The 16,125-nt window shown below is 38.2% G+C and overlaps 1 protein-coding gene across 2 annotated transcripts in view; it reads right to left on the bottom strand.

Moving 5' to 3' along the window:
• The window catches only part of SLC10A7 (solute carrier family 10 member 7), a 210,536-nt gene that overhangs the window by 23,499 nt on the left and 170,912 nt on the right, over window positions 1-16,125 (bottom strand). Inside the window, exons 9-10 of one of the 2 annotated variants that reach the window (XM_045552085.1) lie at window positions 15,376-15,427; window positions 6,804-6,877 (exon numbers count right to left, since the gene is read on the bottom strand). The exons of the other annotated variant lie outside the window; for it this stretch is intronic. Coding sequence (XP_045408041.1) covers window positions 6,804-6,877; window positions 15,376-15,427 — 126 coding nt within the window. The remainder of the gene's footprint in view (window positions 1-6,803; window positions 6,878-15,375; window positions 15,428-16,125) is intronic. 2 annotated transcript variants of the gene reach the window in all.

Genomic DNA, 16,125 nt, shown 5'->3' on the forward strand with positions numbered 1-16,125 from the left:
CCACACAATGACATTCCAGGATTTAGTGACCCTTCCAGTCAGCCTCAGGCAACCACAGTTCCTCCTAACAGTAGCTGGACACAAAACCAAGTGGGAATCAAGCCTCCAGCACATCCCTGTGGGTTTCATATGCGGCTACAGGACCTGCTTGTTTCTTATAGCAAGTGGGAAGTGTTTCTAATAGTTTTAGGCAGTCCACATTATCAATGAGAATCCATTTATTACATTTATCATACAAATTAACAAGTCAGTAATTTCACCAATCAAAACCTGTTTCTGAATTCATTATGCTAATTAGCAAAGTGTCCGGTTGATAGAGAGATAACAAAAGTATTTGTTGTAGCTCCCTCTGGAGTATTTCCATTCTCATAAAATAGCAGCTGGACACTACAGGGAGAATTTTCTGCGAGAGCAACTGGATGTTCCTGGCACTGAAGTCTAAACTAAGGAGTATGTACATAATTACCACACTGTCAACACAGAAGTATTTTAAAGTAAATTAGCTCATGTAACTAGCACTTAGCACAATGTTTGCCTATTCAATACCCAATTAATGTTAGCTGCTATTATTATTATTATTTACCGTTGAAAATGTATTGAATAAATCAAAAGATATAGAAAGTTTATCATGTAAACTGAATAAAATAAGAATCTAAATTAAAGTAATCTTACGTTATGCAAATCAAGAATTACTCTAAGTCTTAATTTAGCTCTGGTTCCTACATGGGATCAGAAATTTGGGTAAAAGTTCAGTGAAAAAGGGACTGCAGATGTCAAAGTGTACATGATAACTATTTGAGAAAAGAAATAAAACTTTTTCATTAAATAAGGTATAAAGCCATGTTTTTCAGATCTTGGATTATGACCCATTAGTGAGTTGCAAAATCAATTCTGGATCACATTGTAAAATATATTTCGAAACGTAGGTTGTGGCTAAAAGCCCTGGGCAGTCCCTGGTACAGAAACCATGGAGGAGGAGGAGGAGGAGGAGGAGGAGGAGGAGGAGGAGGAGGAGGAGGAGGAGGAGAAACACAGGGGTACAGGGCATTGGTCTTCTGGGTGAACATCTGGCACATCATTAAGATAAATGATACTTGGAGGTCAGGCTGGGATCCTTTAAAGAAGTTTTATTATCCTTAATTTCATACTTGTTGTCTAGAATCCTTGGGACTTCCTAAATTTTGATTACAAAGTCTAAGATACCCTAGCAATGATTTTCAGATACCCAATTCAGAATAAAAAAATCCAAACAAAATAGTTCGCCAACCTCTGAGGAACATTAGTGCGTCATTTTGTTTGAGAACTTACATTTCTCCCTTTCTTTATGTGGATCAGAAAATAGCACAAAATGACAGACACTCCTTCACTTTTCTTTAGCATGATGGTAAAATCTGCTGGGTCCATAATTTCAGTGGTATCTTTAAGAATCTGTCACACGGCAGAGACTCCCAAACTGCCTTTCCGTACAGAACTGTAACTCTAGAGGCAAACTGCATGACAGAAACATATTTACAGCTGTACTCCAAACACAGTCTTCTATTAATATCTTCTGTCTTTCCTCTGAATTTCTATTTCCACTTTAATAGCTTATTGTCAGACAGCGCTGTGGCTCTTAGTTTGCAAGAACAGAGCACAGACAGGGTTACCTGATGAAAGGTAAGGCTGACTCAGTAAGATCTACTTTAAATAGGATATAACTTTAAGTTAATAATAAAAGGTTATATCCTGTAAAGAGTGAATACCAGCTTATGATTGGGCCACATGGAAATACATGTTTATCAGAACAATTACAGGTGTTAACTATTTTAAAACTGTCTTATAACCAGCAACCAGAAGTAATTTTCTTTTTGAACAATTAATAAAAATAATTCAAATCCATGCCAAGATCAAACATTTACAATACTTGGCACTAGTACAGCAATTTTTGGTCTTCAGTGCAGTTCTGGAAGTTAGGAGGCCTGGAATCTAATTTCTCGAGTATGATCTGGAGTAAGTTTAAAAAATTTTTTTCCTACGCTTACATTTCTTTGTATGCAAAATAAGACAATAAATACTGTCTTGCTAAGATTCGAGGCTGTTCAGGTAACATGAGTTACTGGGTTAAGAGCTTTAAAACAGTGCTGCCTAGTTCAGCTGCAGGGTAGTTGTATTAAGATAATATTCTTTAGGTGGCAAATAGAATATGCTTTGGAAGAAAAGAATATCAGAAATGCAAACTTCTGTATTTCAATCCTATTTCCTTTTAACAAAATGACTCACAGGTTATTAAATGATCTTTTCAGCCCAAGTTATATGTAATCCTTTAACATTCTTGGAAAAGCTTCTAATTAAAATGAAAAACAAGATCTTTCTAAGATTTTGTTTCTCCTATGACAATCTTTGGAGAGCGTGAACACATGTTTTAATCTCTTTAGGAAGAAGCAACAGCCATATTTCCTTTCCTGTAATACTGTAACATTATTTACATAACTACTCCTTTCAAGAAAGCTTTTCCTTTGCACGTAGAATAGGGAAACTGTTATTATTTCATAGAGTGGAAATACCAGTCACAGACTCACAGAAACTTAAAACTGGAAGGAATCTCAGGTATCATTTTGTCCACCTTCTCATTGTACAAATGAGGAAATGAGGCCTATGGCAGTTAAATAATTTGTTCCACCTTTGGTGAGAGAACCGGAACTTGAGTCCAGACTAGAATCAGGTATGTGCTCTTTCCACTCTTGCCAGAATCCTACGTCTACCAAAAAGCTATATATATTCTTTTAGCTTAATGCATAGTTTCTTTTTATAGTTCAGCTGTGTAGCTGTGACTAGACCCATAATGAAGTGCATATAAACAATGTGAGGAATGGTTGCCTTGTACATATGTGTCTGTAAAAGGCAGGCTACATAGCAGACTTTTAATAAGCATTGATCATGACACTATTTAAAATTTAAATAGCACTCATTCAATTCAGAACTGCTTTTGGAAATAAGAAAAAAAATTAGGAGTCTCACCATTGACTGCCAATAGTCATTTGACATGCTCTGAGTCTATGTGCTTTCATTTTGCTATCTAAAAACATTAAAAACTAATATAAATATACGCTTAAGGACCTCAAACATCCTGAAATATTCACTTGCTAGGTATAGTGAGAAAGTTTTCTACATATATTGGAACTCTAGATAAGTAAAGTGATTTGAATACTCAAGAGAAAAAGATAAATAAAAGTAAAACACCAATTCCACAGGATATCTTGGATCTAATTTCTTTCTTGATGAGATCTATTGACTGACTGTGCACTGAGCCATTATTTACCAGGGTACAAGCTGTTCTTCCGTCTCCACTATGTGAAATATCTTCTCATTATTACACAAAAATCACCATCAAACTAGAGAATAATTTGGGAGAGTTCATGGCTTTTACGGCAACCCACAGCAAGTGATGCTGTCTTGACAAAATATAAAATTACCTCAACCCTGAGCTGAAACTATAGGAGAGCAGCAAACAAGCCCTGTAGTATTGTTTTAGATGAAGCACAGTGATAGCTCTGCACTTCCTTCAGGCCTCCTCTTTCTTCCTGAACGAACTCCAGGGAATGGCATCATGTCAGGCTTTCCAGATGGATTATGTGAAGCCATAGCTCAATGTCATTTTCAATAGGAAGCCTCATAATTAAAGGTCAAATAGTCACTTCATCTGCAATCAATCAATAGAAAAAGTACTAATACGAAGAACTAATCAATCAATGGCAAATGCACTAATAAAAGCAATGAATCAAATTCAGCATGTGTGTAGATGCAAGTACATGGAAGAGATTGAGACAGGGCAAAAGCAGGAACAATAAAATAAATCAAAGTTGTATATGCAAGAGGATATTCCGAAAACTTCTCAAGCAAGAGTTTTTATCTGTGGTTCATTAGTTACATATGTATCACTTGGCCTGCAATCATTTATTCTTAAATACAAATATTGCATGTAATAACGAGTGGCATTTTATAAGTTTCACTTAATGTATTCTACTCGAGATGTTATATGTGTGTGTGTGTGTGTGTGTGTGTGTGTGTGTGTGTGTGTGTGTGTGTGTATATATGTAAGATCTTTAGAAGAAATATTATGGCAGTGACTGCAATGGGAAAGATATATTTTTAAAGTGCCAAATAGTACATTATGATATGTTGTATTTCATCTTTGTGTGAGAGGTGAGAGAAAATATAACTCTGAGTGATATTACCTGGAATTTGTCCCTGCTTTCTGGAATATGAATTCTTCACACTCTGTGCGATGTTCTTTCATTTCGATGCAGATAAGAATTTCTATTAGGATCATTATCAGCCTGTAGCTGAGGTCACTGTCATGGCATATCCTCTGTACCAGTGAGGTCAGGTCACCAGTAGAGGGAAACATATATTGGATCTTGTGAAAATGGATACAGTAAATTTATAGGGCTTAACAAGGCCATTCTAGCAACAGCATCCAAACATCCCTTGCTATATGTGGAGATAAGGGTGATCTCTCTGAGATGAGGGAAACAGCAAAGAGGCCATTCTTATAAATGCTACCTACGAGACTGCAGGAATCATACCTGGGTACAATAGAATATTTGAGTTGGAAGTAAAATTACCTAATCTTAGAGCCAAGGAAACTGAGGCCTGGGAAAGTATCAGTGTAAGAGCCAGGTTGAGTATTTAGGTCTTATAATTCCAAGAGAACTTAGGTGTGTCATGTTATGAAAGTAAGCATTTTTACTACATGGTTACTTAGATACCACACTGGTACAGTATCCTATTAGAGGATCTAAGTATCTATTTCATGGGTGAACACTGCAGAAGCAAACAAAAATCCAAGTTAACTCAATCCTTTTTAGCAAAACTACTACTTCAGAGCATGTATCTCCTTGCCTGAAAATTAGCTTTCAGAAAGCATAAAAAACAGGTGTCTTTGGGATTAAGAAAAATGAAAAGACAAAATAAGAAACAATTGAATGGGTAGGTATTTTTCTCATGGAAAAGAAAAGAATACTGATCACATGGCGGTATGCTTCTTGTTCTTTGTTCAACACAGCTAGCTCTAGCACAGAAAAACTGTGGAGAAATAAAGAAAATCCATTTTGGCCTTTCAGACAAAAGCAAATCCCTAGGAGTGGGTCAGGTTTAGAAGCCCAATGCAGAAATGCAGAAAAGAATTTGTTGCAGCCGTGGTTCGGCATGGACACTAAGGACATGGGCTCACTGGACCCCTACATTCTACAACTGAGGAGTCTGGCTGCATCCACCCCTGGATTAACTAACTTTATAAAAGTCCCTTAGTTTTTAGAAGACCCGGAACACCAGATATCACACCACAATAAAACACATAGGAAAGAAGTACATGGGGACTTCTTTGAGGTCAACCACTAAACCACACTTGTTACAGGAAAACCTACAAGACAGGGTCAGGGGACTGGAACTCTGGAAGTGGCAACAGTTATAACTAATATAGTTATTAATAATGAATAATTATAGCTACTGCTTGTAGAGCACCCACTATGTGCGGGGTATCCCATTTAGTCCACAGTAATCTATTCATGGCACAATTGACTACCTATGATCTACCAATTGCTGTGCTAGGTACTTAACAAGTGCCCTTACAAAGTGAGTGTTTTTCTGCTCATTTTACAGATGAAAAAGCTAAGGTTCAGGGAGGTTAACTGATTTGTCCAGGGTCACAAAATCAGGACTGGAATATGGCTTCCAAGGCTGTTTCAACTTCAATTTGATGATAATTATGGAGAAAACCAAAAATAGGGCCTTGCATGGATTGTAGATATATAATTTATTCAAATAAGCTGAAGCCCTAGATAACAACAGCTCCTTAAGAGTTTGTCCAATTTCTAAATCATTTTCCAAACTTGGGAAGACTGAGATAGTAGACTCTGTCAGACAAATGTGTTTGGGATTTGTTAAAACACGAAATGTCTTCGTTTCTAGCTTACAGAGTGAATTTCTTTAACATGAGCAGACTTAGAGCAATGTCACAATTCTCCACTCTCTTAAGTGAGTTGCATGCCAAAATGTGGAGGAATTTTTATATTAAGATTTTGCCATAACACGCCCATCACCTCAAGCAGTTTGTGAATGATGTATATTTCAATAAAGCTGCTAATGACTTAATGACTTTTAATGACTAAAAACATAGATTCTGGATGTCTAACAGGTTCTTGGGATAATGCCACTAAATTGGATAAAACTAAGTAGAAAATAGCACTTTTTTCCTTAATCCATTTTTATCCATTAAATAAATACTTCTGCTTTTAGTGCTAATCCTATTCAGTCAATGATAACTATATTGTTTCTTTATAGAAGTAATGTAACATTCGGAAATGATCTTTAAACTAATGTCAATATCAAATTAGAGTACTGACATTATTCGCACCTTGCTTTGAGCTCTGAGGAAATAAGTTAACATTTTCCAGGGACAACTCTAGAGCCTTCTAAGGCAAAGTTTTTGCCAATTCCTTTTTCAGAAGCAGTATTCTCCCCCACCTCTACCCCACCCAGGCTCTAATGTTAACATTCGACATTGATAATCTTTCATGAGAATTGAAAACATGATTACAAATTATGCTAAATTCTCTGCTGTTAAATTTAGGCCCTCAGATATTAGTTTGATCAAATAACAGCATTTGAAAGCAATGACCCATTCTCACTTTGCTATTGTTCTTCATCTACCAGAGTGGACAACACCTCATTCCATTTAATGTCAAGAGTTCCTTGAATTTCAAAATCATCAGTTGTAACTACATGAGGACAATGTATGGCTTTTAGCTCTGTGAATCACTTACCCAGTGTCAGGGATTTGTGTGTAGAACAGAAAATGATAGCCACTGTGTCTGCTGGTGTGAAACCCGAATTATTCCTAGGGGCAAAAGAAGTTTTTTTATAAATACTTTTATAAAAAGCCTATTTAACATATCCTAAATCAAATGTAGTACCTACCTTCATGTTAACATCCCTTTGATCAGTCCTGGTGACAGAAGTAATTCTACACCCAAATGTACAGAAGTGTCTGAATTTCTTTTTAGAGAATCACTTCTGAGTCATTTATCATGAAAAGGAGAACAGTTTTAAAACTGTGGTGGAGGTCTCCTAAGATCACATATGCAATCAGCCTGTGGTGTAGGAATTTACAAAAATAATGCAGTAAGGAACCCTTTTAGCTAGATCTTTGGATTATCACTTAATACTACCCAGAGGCTTCAAAGAATTAACGTATCTCCAAAAATGCTTATTTCAAGGAGCAACAAATCCTTTTGGCAGCAAACACACATTTTTGAGAAATACATGGTATGAAAAAAGATTTAACATTACATAGTTTAGTAAAAACAATAAATGATCATTTTTTGAGCAGTCACTGTGTATCAGACACTTACTGCTCTTGGGTCTTTATATGTAAAGACAACCACCCCACAAGGTAAGGGATACACTATCCCTATTTACAGATGAGAAAACTGAGGCACACAGAAGTGTGTAACTTACTCGGGGCCCATGGCTAAGTGACAGAGCCAAGATATAACAGTCTGGCTCCTAGGCCTGTGCTCTTAACTACTATGTTCTACTATTGTCATGTAATGTGTTAAGCATAAAGAAAATCTAGCTTAGTCAAAGCTGATTACATGTTCTGGGAGGTCAGTGCTGGGTGTGGATATCATAATCAGGTTTCCTATTTTCCGTAAGAAAGATTTAGAGAACCATGAGCCAAAAAGGTTAGAAATGTAACTATTGTTATTGTGCCCTTATATTTTAGAAACTATTTCTTCCTGCAGGAATCAGGGTTTGACAGTAGAGTGAGTCCATTCATTACCTGCCCTGAACTCTGACAAAAGATTTCATCAGCAAATGGAAATGCTCCAGAAATTGCATGTATACTGTTGCAGATAGAACAATCTACCCAATTTTAAAGGATCTCCAATGAAAGAGATCCTGCAATTTCCCTTAGTAACCTCATCTCCATGCATAATTTTGCCAGGAGAAAAATCTTCCCTAAATAGATCTCACATCCTGTTTTCTTTGTTATATACTCCCTGGAGGGGGAAGAGCTTTCTCCTTGTGCCTGTGTCAAGAATATTTGAATGGCCCTTTGGTCTCTTCTTCTTTGAAAGGCATGTATGTTCCTGCCTCCTAACTTGTCTTATTTCTAGCTCTTTCTTGGTAACAACTTTCCAAACTGAATTTTTGGTGTCTCACCTCAGTGGACGATTCTCCCCAGACATGCATCACTTGAGAATAATAAGACTGCCTTACTGTTTCCACATTTGATTCTCACATGTACATTGTGATGCCACTCTGTGCCTTAACCATTGCACTACACGGCTGACATATTTCTTTATCCCTTTATTCCTTATGCCAGGGGAAAGAGCTCCGTAAGGGGCTGTGAACACACGGGCTGAGAGATGAAAGGAGTACAGATATATATATGACGGGGAGAGAGAGAGGGCAGAGAGTAAAGTGATTTGCCACTGAAAGCGAAGGATTATCTCTAGCTTGGTGGGAGGAGCAGGAGGTGATGACGGAGCATGAGAGAACCTTCTGGGAGGAGATCACAGTTGAGCTGGGCCTTAAAGAATAGGTTTCGACACGTGCAGATGTGTGTTTTAGGTACGGGATGGTGAGGCTGTGGTGTGGGCGAAGAGAGGCCAGTGGGCAAAGAGCAGACAGACCTTCAGGCTGACTTATGTGCAGGGACGCTGGCTTGTGCCCAGGAGTGTGGATTTGCTAAGATGGGATGAGGGGAACTGCTGAAGGGTTTGGGATCGTAGAATGACACGATCAGACCCGTTCTTAATGAGGAGTAATCACACAGCGCAGTATAAGATTGAAGATGGTGAGGCTCGGCAGGAAGCAGCGAGCCGCAAGGGCCTGAGACGGCGACAAGAGACATGGAGACGGAATGAACTTGTCAACTGTTAACCTCTATGCAGCTTAAAAGCACAGGCTTTGGGGACAAACACACCTGATTTTAAATCCAGACCATCCTTTTGCTTATATATAAAATGAGGATGATCCTGCCTGCCTCTTAGTGACATTGTGAAGATAAATGCCACTGCTTATTAAGAAATTGGCACAGTGTAAGTGATTAATACATGCTAGCTGATATTTTTATGATTATTATTGCTTTGAGAGGGGAGGAGGAATTATAAACTTGGAGCACATAGGACTGATAGGAGCACTGAGGCATTAATGGAACAGAAAATGGAAGAGAAAGCCCAAGGGGGCTTGCGGAGGAGGCCTAGGGGCTGATGTTGAAGTGTACTGGATTCGCAGGAGCAAGAAGGACTGTGTTTTTAAGAAATCTGGTGAGGATAAGAAAAGGTACATAGACTAGTCAAACATGATTACAGAGAAAGAGTGAAGATGTAGCAGACAGAAATAACTGATGAACCCAGGTTCCCAAAGAGGGCTGAGAGGACAAGACTGAAAGAATTAGCTGGAGATGGGTGTTTCCTACCATCTCTGAGCCGGAAGCAAAAGTAGACAAGGTGAGTGAAAAATATGGAAATTATTCAGGTAGAGAATGGGAAAGCGAAGGCAACTTATGTCAGAGACTTTACTTCTTTGAAAAGTGTGAGGCATGTCACTCATCTACACGTAGTTGGAAGTAATATCGAGGCCTGGGAACCAAAGAAACTGGGAAAGCTTGAGCTAGGCAGATTGGAGAATGTGATGTACAGTCCATTCACAGTGAGTAAAACACCCCGTGCAGGAGCGACTGCCCGGGGGGGACTGTAGAACATGTAGTGTAATCAGCTGGCTTAGTTTTGGGATGTTCTCCTGCAATGCTTGTAGTGTTACTAACAATGCAAAGACCTTTTCAGTCTTTTTTTGCCCTTGTTTATAACCAGTGGTTGGCTGCATCTGGGTTTATACAGTTTGCTTTTCTTCCTAGGGAGTCTGGCAATACACTTCTCCTTTAGTGAACTCTGTTCTGCTTGATATCTTGTTCTTTCCCAGGTTGTAGCACATTTCCAATGTGTCTGACTGAGTCTCCCTGGTCAGGGAGGCTCTGATGTGATCTGGCACCAGCTGCCATTCACTAGAGCAGCGTTTACAATGTGGCCACAGAGGATATTTGCTAGATATGCTTGCTTGTCCTCTGGTCCAGGTGGAGACACTGAAGCTAGGCCCACGCTGGGAGGTTTCTGGCTTGTTTGAATTGGAACACTGCTTTACAGCCCTACTGACACAAAGTCCATCTGTGGGGAGGGAGGATTAGAACCTTAAGGCATAAAGATGGAATATTTAAGGTTAATAACAATATTCCTCCTCAACAGGGTGGACCTGTCCTTTAGCTATGTAGTACCAGAATGCTCCACCTCACGGCTCTCAGGGCAAGTGGACAGAGCAGATGCTCACTTAACCCTCCGTTCTTGATGATGACGAAGTACCACAGCGGTAAACATTATGGAGGACTTTTCAGAGCACTTTGCATCCAATATTCCTTCCTTCTCAGAATGGCCTTATTAGGGAGATAGTACTATTTGCCCTGCTTTTTCCACAAAGGGAACTTGCGCACAAAGAAGTTAAACAACGTCCCCAAAGTCACACAACTAGTAAGTCAGCTGTCCCAAATCTTAGACAAAAGTTTGCCTTCTGAGAAAGAAAATATGAAAAAATATAAAAAACAAAAAACACTACAAAATTTAATGAGTGAGAGCAGCTACTTTGGTAAGTAACCCACCCTTAGTCACACGCTGTCACGGGAGGCTTCTTGGCACAAGGTCCTAATGACACACAGAAAAATGAAGTGTCCTGTATATTATATTCAAGGAGCAATGACTGTTGTTGTTTTCAGTGATTAACATCTCTATTGTGTCTGCTCACATTCTTGAAAGGAATCACATTACTATTTATTTCTAACTCTACCTTATCTCTTTTTAATATTGATCTCCTTTTTATCCTGTTTTTAATGATTCTTTTGATCACTTGGCCTTCCCCTGAGATGTTTATTGCCTTTTCTTCCCAACTGGTCTTTTTATTCTCTCTTACAAAGCTTTCAATCAGTGTTTTCCACATAATATTTATTTTGCCTTCCTTTGCAGTACCCACAAAGGAAAACATGTCAGTTTTACTCGTGGAATCACAGAATGTGGAGCAGAAAAGGTCCTCTGAGAGATTTCTGTCTCAGCCTACTGTGTTTAGAGGAGAAAACTTCCATGTGAAATACTTTCCTTTGTTAACTGCTGTATCTGTGTTTTGTCTGTGCCCAATTTTAGAGAAGACCTCTTCCGTCATCAGCTGTGTGGCACTAAACAAGTCACCCAGCGCTCCATGGCTCAGTTGCCTCACCTCTGCAATGGTAAGGAGACCATCATGACAACGCCTGTCTGCCTTCCTCGCCTCCCTTCCCCTCCGCCACCCGTCAGCCACCCTCCTCCCAGAGCTGTGGTGTGAGGCCGACTGAGACATCTGACTGAAAATGTACTGATAAGACTTTAAACACCCATACAAATATTTGAATCTTTGTTTTCTTCCTTTTCCTTTCTTAACGGTTTCTTTTATCACTCTAGTGACAATCTAGATTTCTGTTACTCTAGTTAATAAACTACCAAACTATCTTTTATATAAATTTATACAGTTTTAAGACTCCCAGTTACAACTCTTTTTCTTTTTCAACTTTTTAGAAAACCTTTCCCAAAGTTGCAGAAAGCTTAGGTCACTATGGATAGCTGACTCTTGGCTTGAGGAATCAACTCTCATTTCCTAGCAACTGTGACAGAGAAAAGTAAAAAATAATGTATTACAAAGCTAGCAAATTCCCCTTCATCTATCATTAGTTTTTCATATAATATAAACTAATTTGATATAATTATAGTCTACAGTAGCTATTTATTGAACACTTACTATATGCTAGGTGTTATGCTTAGGGATAACTAGATATTATTTAATTCTCCAAATGAGCCTGTGAGATAGGTACTACTACTATCATCATTAAGAAAATTGACAAAAGTTACAATGTTATTAAATACGACTGAAACTCATGTCTGTCTGATTTCAGAGTTGGAATGTTTAACCCTGACTCCATTCTGTAGACAGATAAATGAGAACATAGAATAATCACTCTCAAATATAGTTTAAATGTGCACTAGCATGGTAACACATTAGGTAAGTGAATCTAAGAAATGCTAACCAGTTAAGCAAAGTGTTGTAGGAAATTTGAATTTTCTGGGCTGGGTTTTTCTGGGCTTTACGCTAAACTTTCATCATGCTACACACACACACACACAAAAGAACGGTTTCCATGCTGAGATTTTTGTCTTTGATATCCAAATTGGTTTTAGATTTACTGAATTGGTAAGAAAAAACTTAAAAAAAAAGGCACATACATACACACATACACAAGGCAATTTCACAAATTTTAAGTAGGAAGGAAGAAAAAGTAGGAAAAGAAAATGGTACTCAATAGAGTATAAATTAGTTGGTCATAGTTCAAACTTTTGGTATCTTTGGATAATTTGTTTATTTGTGTGTAAACTTAAAGAATTTAGTCAAGTACTCTTTATAAATTCTCTAACCAAAACAACTATTATGAATTTTAAAAATAATTGAGGCCAGGCATGCTGGTTCACGCCTTTAATCCTAGCACTTTGGGAGGCCAAGGTGGGAGGATCACTTAAGGCCAGAAGTTTGAGACTAACCTGAGCAAGAGGAAGACCCCGTCTCTACAAAAAAATAGAAAAATTAGCCAGGCATGGTGGTGTGCACTTATAGTCCCAGATACTCAGGAGGCTGAGGCAGGACAATCGCCTAGCCCAGGAGTGTGAGGTTACAGTGAGCTATGATGATGCCACTGCACTCTAGCCTGGGTGACAAAGCAAGACCCTGTCTCCAAAAAACAATAAAGTAATTGAAATAGTTTAGTATGGTGGAAAAGGCATGGACAAATGCTATTGGAAAAGTCAAATGGAAATGGATTTTAATTCTAGGTGTACTGCTTGCCATCTGATTTTGGTTAAGTTACTAAACTACTAAACTCTGATTTTAGGCAAATTACTAAACTACTCTAAGCATGGGTCCTCATCTGCAAAATAGCAGTAAAAATACAAAGCATCACAGTCTCTGATGCTTACATAAAATAACATACACACAATTCCTACGACAGTGGAGCAGGGTTCAATAAAATCCTCCAATAAAATCCTCAAAAGCTATGAGGTCTCTCAACATGAAAACAGAATATGAAAACTATCTTATAAATTTTGTTCATTTGAAAAACTCCCAAATTTTAACGGAGTATTTTGGGGCTTCACAACCTCTGACCTGGAGCTTGACTGCAGCAGTTCCATATGCTGTTGCATGTCTGACAGGGGTTGAGGAAGTTCAAAATGTGACAGAACATTAGTGAAGGTAGAATAAAGCAGAAAAGAAGGATCTCAAAAACCACAGGTCCTCATGAAAGTCCAGTCTGCTCCATGCTGAAAATTCTTCATTGCAGTCCGACTAGCTGTGACGGCCCTGTTCCCCAGCCCCCGTGCCTCCCGCAGCAGTCCCAGTGGTGGCTGTTCTGTGCTCTCTCTGTTCAGGGGATGTTTCAGCCACTAACAGGATATCTGCATTCTACCTAGTCTGATAGGATGAGGGGGTCTGATTATTACTTTTGCCACAAGGACCAGCAAACAAACAGCCACTGAAAGGAAAACATCTTTCCTAAGGTGACATAACAAGCCATTTACAAAAAGAACGTTAAAATAGCTCCTACTCTCAGATTTACCCAATTAAGTCACATTTTCTCTGTGACTTAATGGCTCCAGGCTTTACTCTTACTTCATAAATCACAATCTCAAGCTTGGGAAAATGCTTCAAATTACATCAATCAATAAGTGTATATTGACTGTTTACAATCAACCTAGTGCTATACCAAGTGCGGTAAAGCCAAGTGCCTAAGGTGAGGCCTGAACCGTCGACTGCTCTGACTTCAAGCCTCATAAACAGCCTGGGCTCTTTCCCTTGTGGCCACTCAGTGCCATCACCCGGTGTTCAAGGGCCTTGCAGTCTGGCCCAAGCCTACCTTTCCACTTATTATTTCAATCTTCCTCTCCTCCAAGTGTCCCACCATGTCTTGTTTTTTTCATGTGTGTGTCTACGTTTGCATTACTGCTTCTTGTTCCAGCAAGAACCCCTCTTGGCATCTCTGATTGCTGAACAATTAGCCATTCTTTGTGATTCATGTCAAACACCATCTCATCCATGAAGCCTTGCTCTACCACTGTCTTTGGAAAGTGCTTTCTTCCTCTTTGAATTGACTATAGGTTGCCTTACTGTACAACTCAGTTAGGCACTTTCGTGAGAACACTTAGTTATCCATGCACATACCTAGTCTATAAACTCCTGCAACATCAGAATCATCTCTTATTCGTGGCATTCACTATGGTAACTTTTTCACACTAAATGCATAATACTTTCTGAACATATAATATAGTTGGCAGAATTTACATTGGAGGTGAGCCTTTGAGAACAAGAAAGATGAACTAAGACATGGAGACCAATTTGGACATGGGGATAGCCTAAGCAAAGGACAGACATGAGAAAGCATGAGGTTCTTCCAGGGAACAGCAAAGATTTTACCTCAGTCTAAAGCTTAGACAGCATGAATACTAGTGTGGTTCATGAGGTTGGAAAATAGACTGGAGGGCCTTGCCCTCTAAAATGAACTTCATTCTGCGGGCACTGAATAACCACTGAAGATATCTGCACAAGAGAGTCATTATCTGAACTTTTAGTCATTGGACACAGGATGAAATGGCTAAGAAAAGTTGGGCCTAGAAATGGAGTTACCAGTAAGATATCCACCACAATAGTGTAGGTAGAAAAGAAGCAACAAGAGCTTGAATTAGGGAAGTGGCTTTGGGAGCAGAAAAAATACAGAAGTAGGATCAAGAAATTTTAAAAAATAATGACGTGAAGGATTCCAGCTTGAGTAACTCTGAGGATGGTGGTTCCACTAAAACTAAGTGAAGAAATAAGAGAGAAAGAGGAAGTTTGGGGGGAAAGATTAATCCATTTTGAGTATCTTGAGTCTGAGGGCTTGTTATGACAGTCAGGTGAAGATATTTAAATGATAGGTGAAAAATAAGGCTGAAACTCAGGCGAAACATTGGAATGGAAGGTCTAGACTTGAAAACCATCAGTATGATGCTAGCAGTTGAAGTCAGCAGAATGGATGGGGCTGCCCAACTGCATGATGTAGACAGATAAGACAAGGGCCAAGGACAGATCCTTTGTAATGTCTACAATTTGAAGGTGGCAGCAGGGAGACAGAATGGTCAGGAGAAAAAAATAGAACAGTATAGTAGCACAGTAGCCAAGTAAAGAGCATGACTCCTCATTTCGGAAACTAACAACAAGAGATACCAAATCACTTACCTTGTTGAAAAGATGAAGGTTAAAAGCATAAAACTCAGCTGAATAGAAAATACTGAAGAAAAAAAGATTGAATCTAAATTAGCCCTTGTAAAGCATTATCTGTAGCATATTTACTGGCATGTTTAGTTTTATCTGAAACTTATGGGAATTCGAAAAGAAAAACAAATGAATAAACCAAAAACACATTGCTAAACTGATAAAATCATTTAAATTAGAGGGACTCAACCTGTTCTTATTGATAATAGCCCCAAACACTGTCTTTGATACCTACTACTCAGGAAAAATCTAAAACCCTTTTGATTTAAGATATGGTTATTTAACTTGGTCAATTTAGAAAAAGCTGGTTTATACTATGAGTATTCATAGCAAATAGCACAAATGCAGGGGCATATGATATATACTTTGAAATAATTCATCTTGATTTTAATAACCAAAGATTCTTTAATATTACAATATTAATAAAGGTTGTCTTTAGTATTATAGGATAAATAGAACAAAAAGGTTGATTTTTGAGCCTTAACAGTTACCTGCAGTTGATAATCTGTTGCTTCTCAAAATGAAATATTACTTTGGGTATATTTTATTAGAAAATATGATGTAAATATTCACAATTTAACCAATGCAGCCAAATTATTATGGTTATAAAATATAGTAGTATCATATATTATAAATCCTGTTTTTAAATCACAGTAAGGGGTGAGATCAGTTTAAAGTTATAATAAACTAAATTAATGACAAAGTGCTCAATCT

This window comes from Lemur catta, chromosome 5 (genome assembly GCF_020740605.2).
Source record: "Lemur catta isolate mLemCat1 chromosome 5, mLemCat1.pri, whole genome shotgun sequence".
Lineage (NCBI taxonomy): Eukaryota > Metazoa > Chordata > Mammalia > Primates > Lemuridae > Lemur > Lemur catta.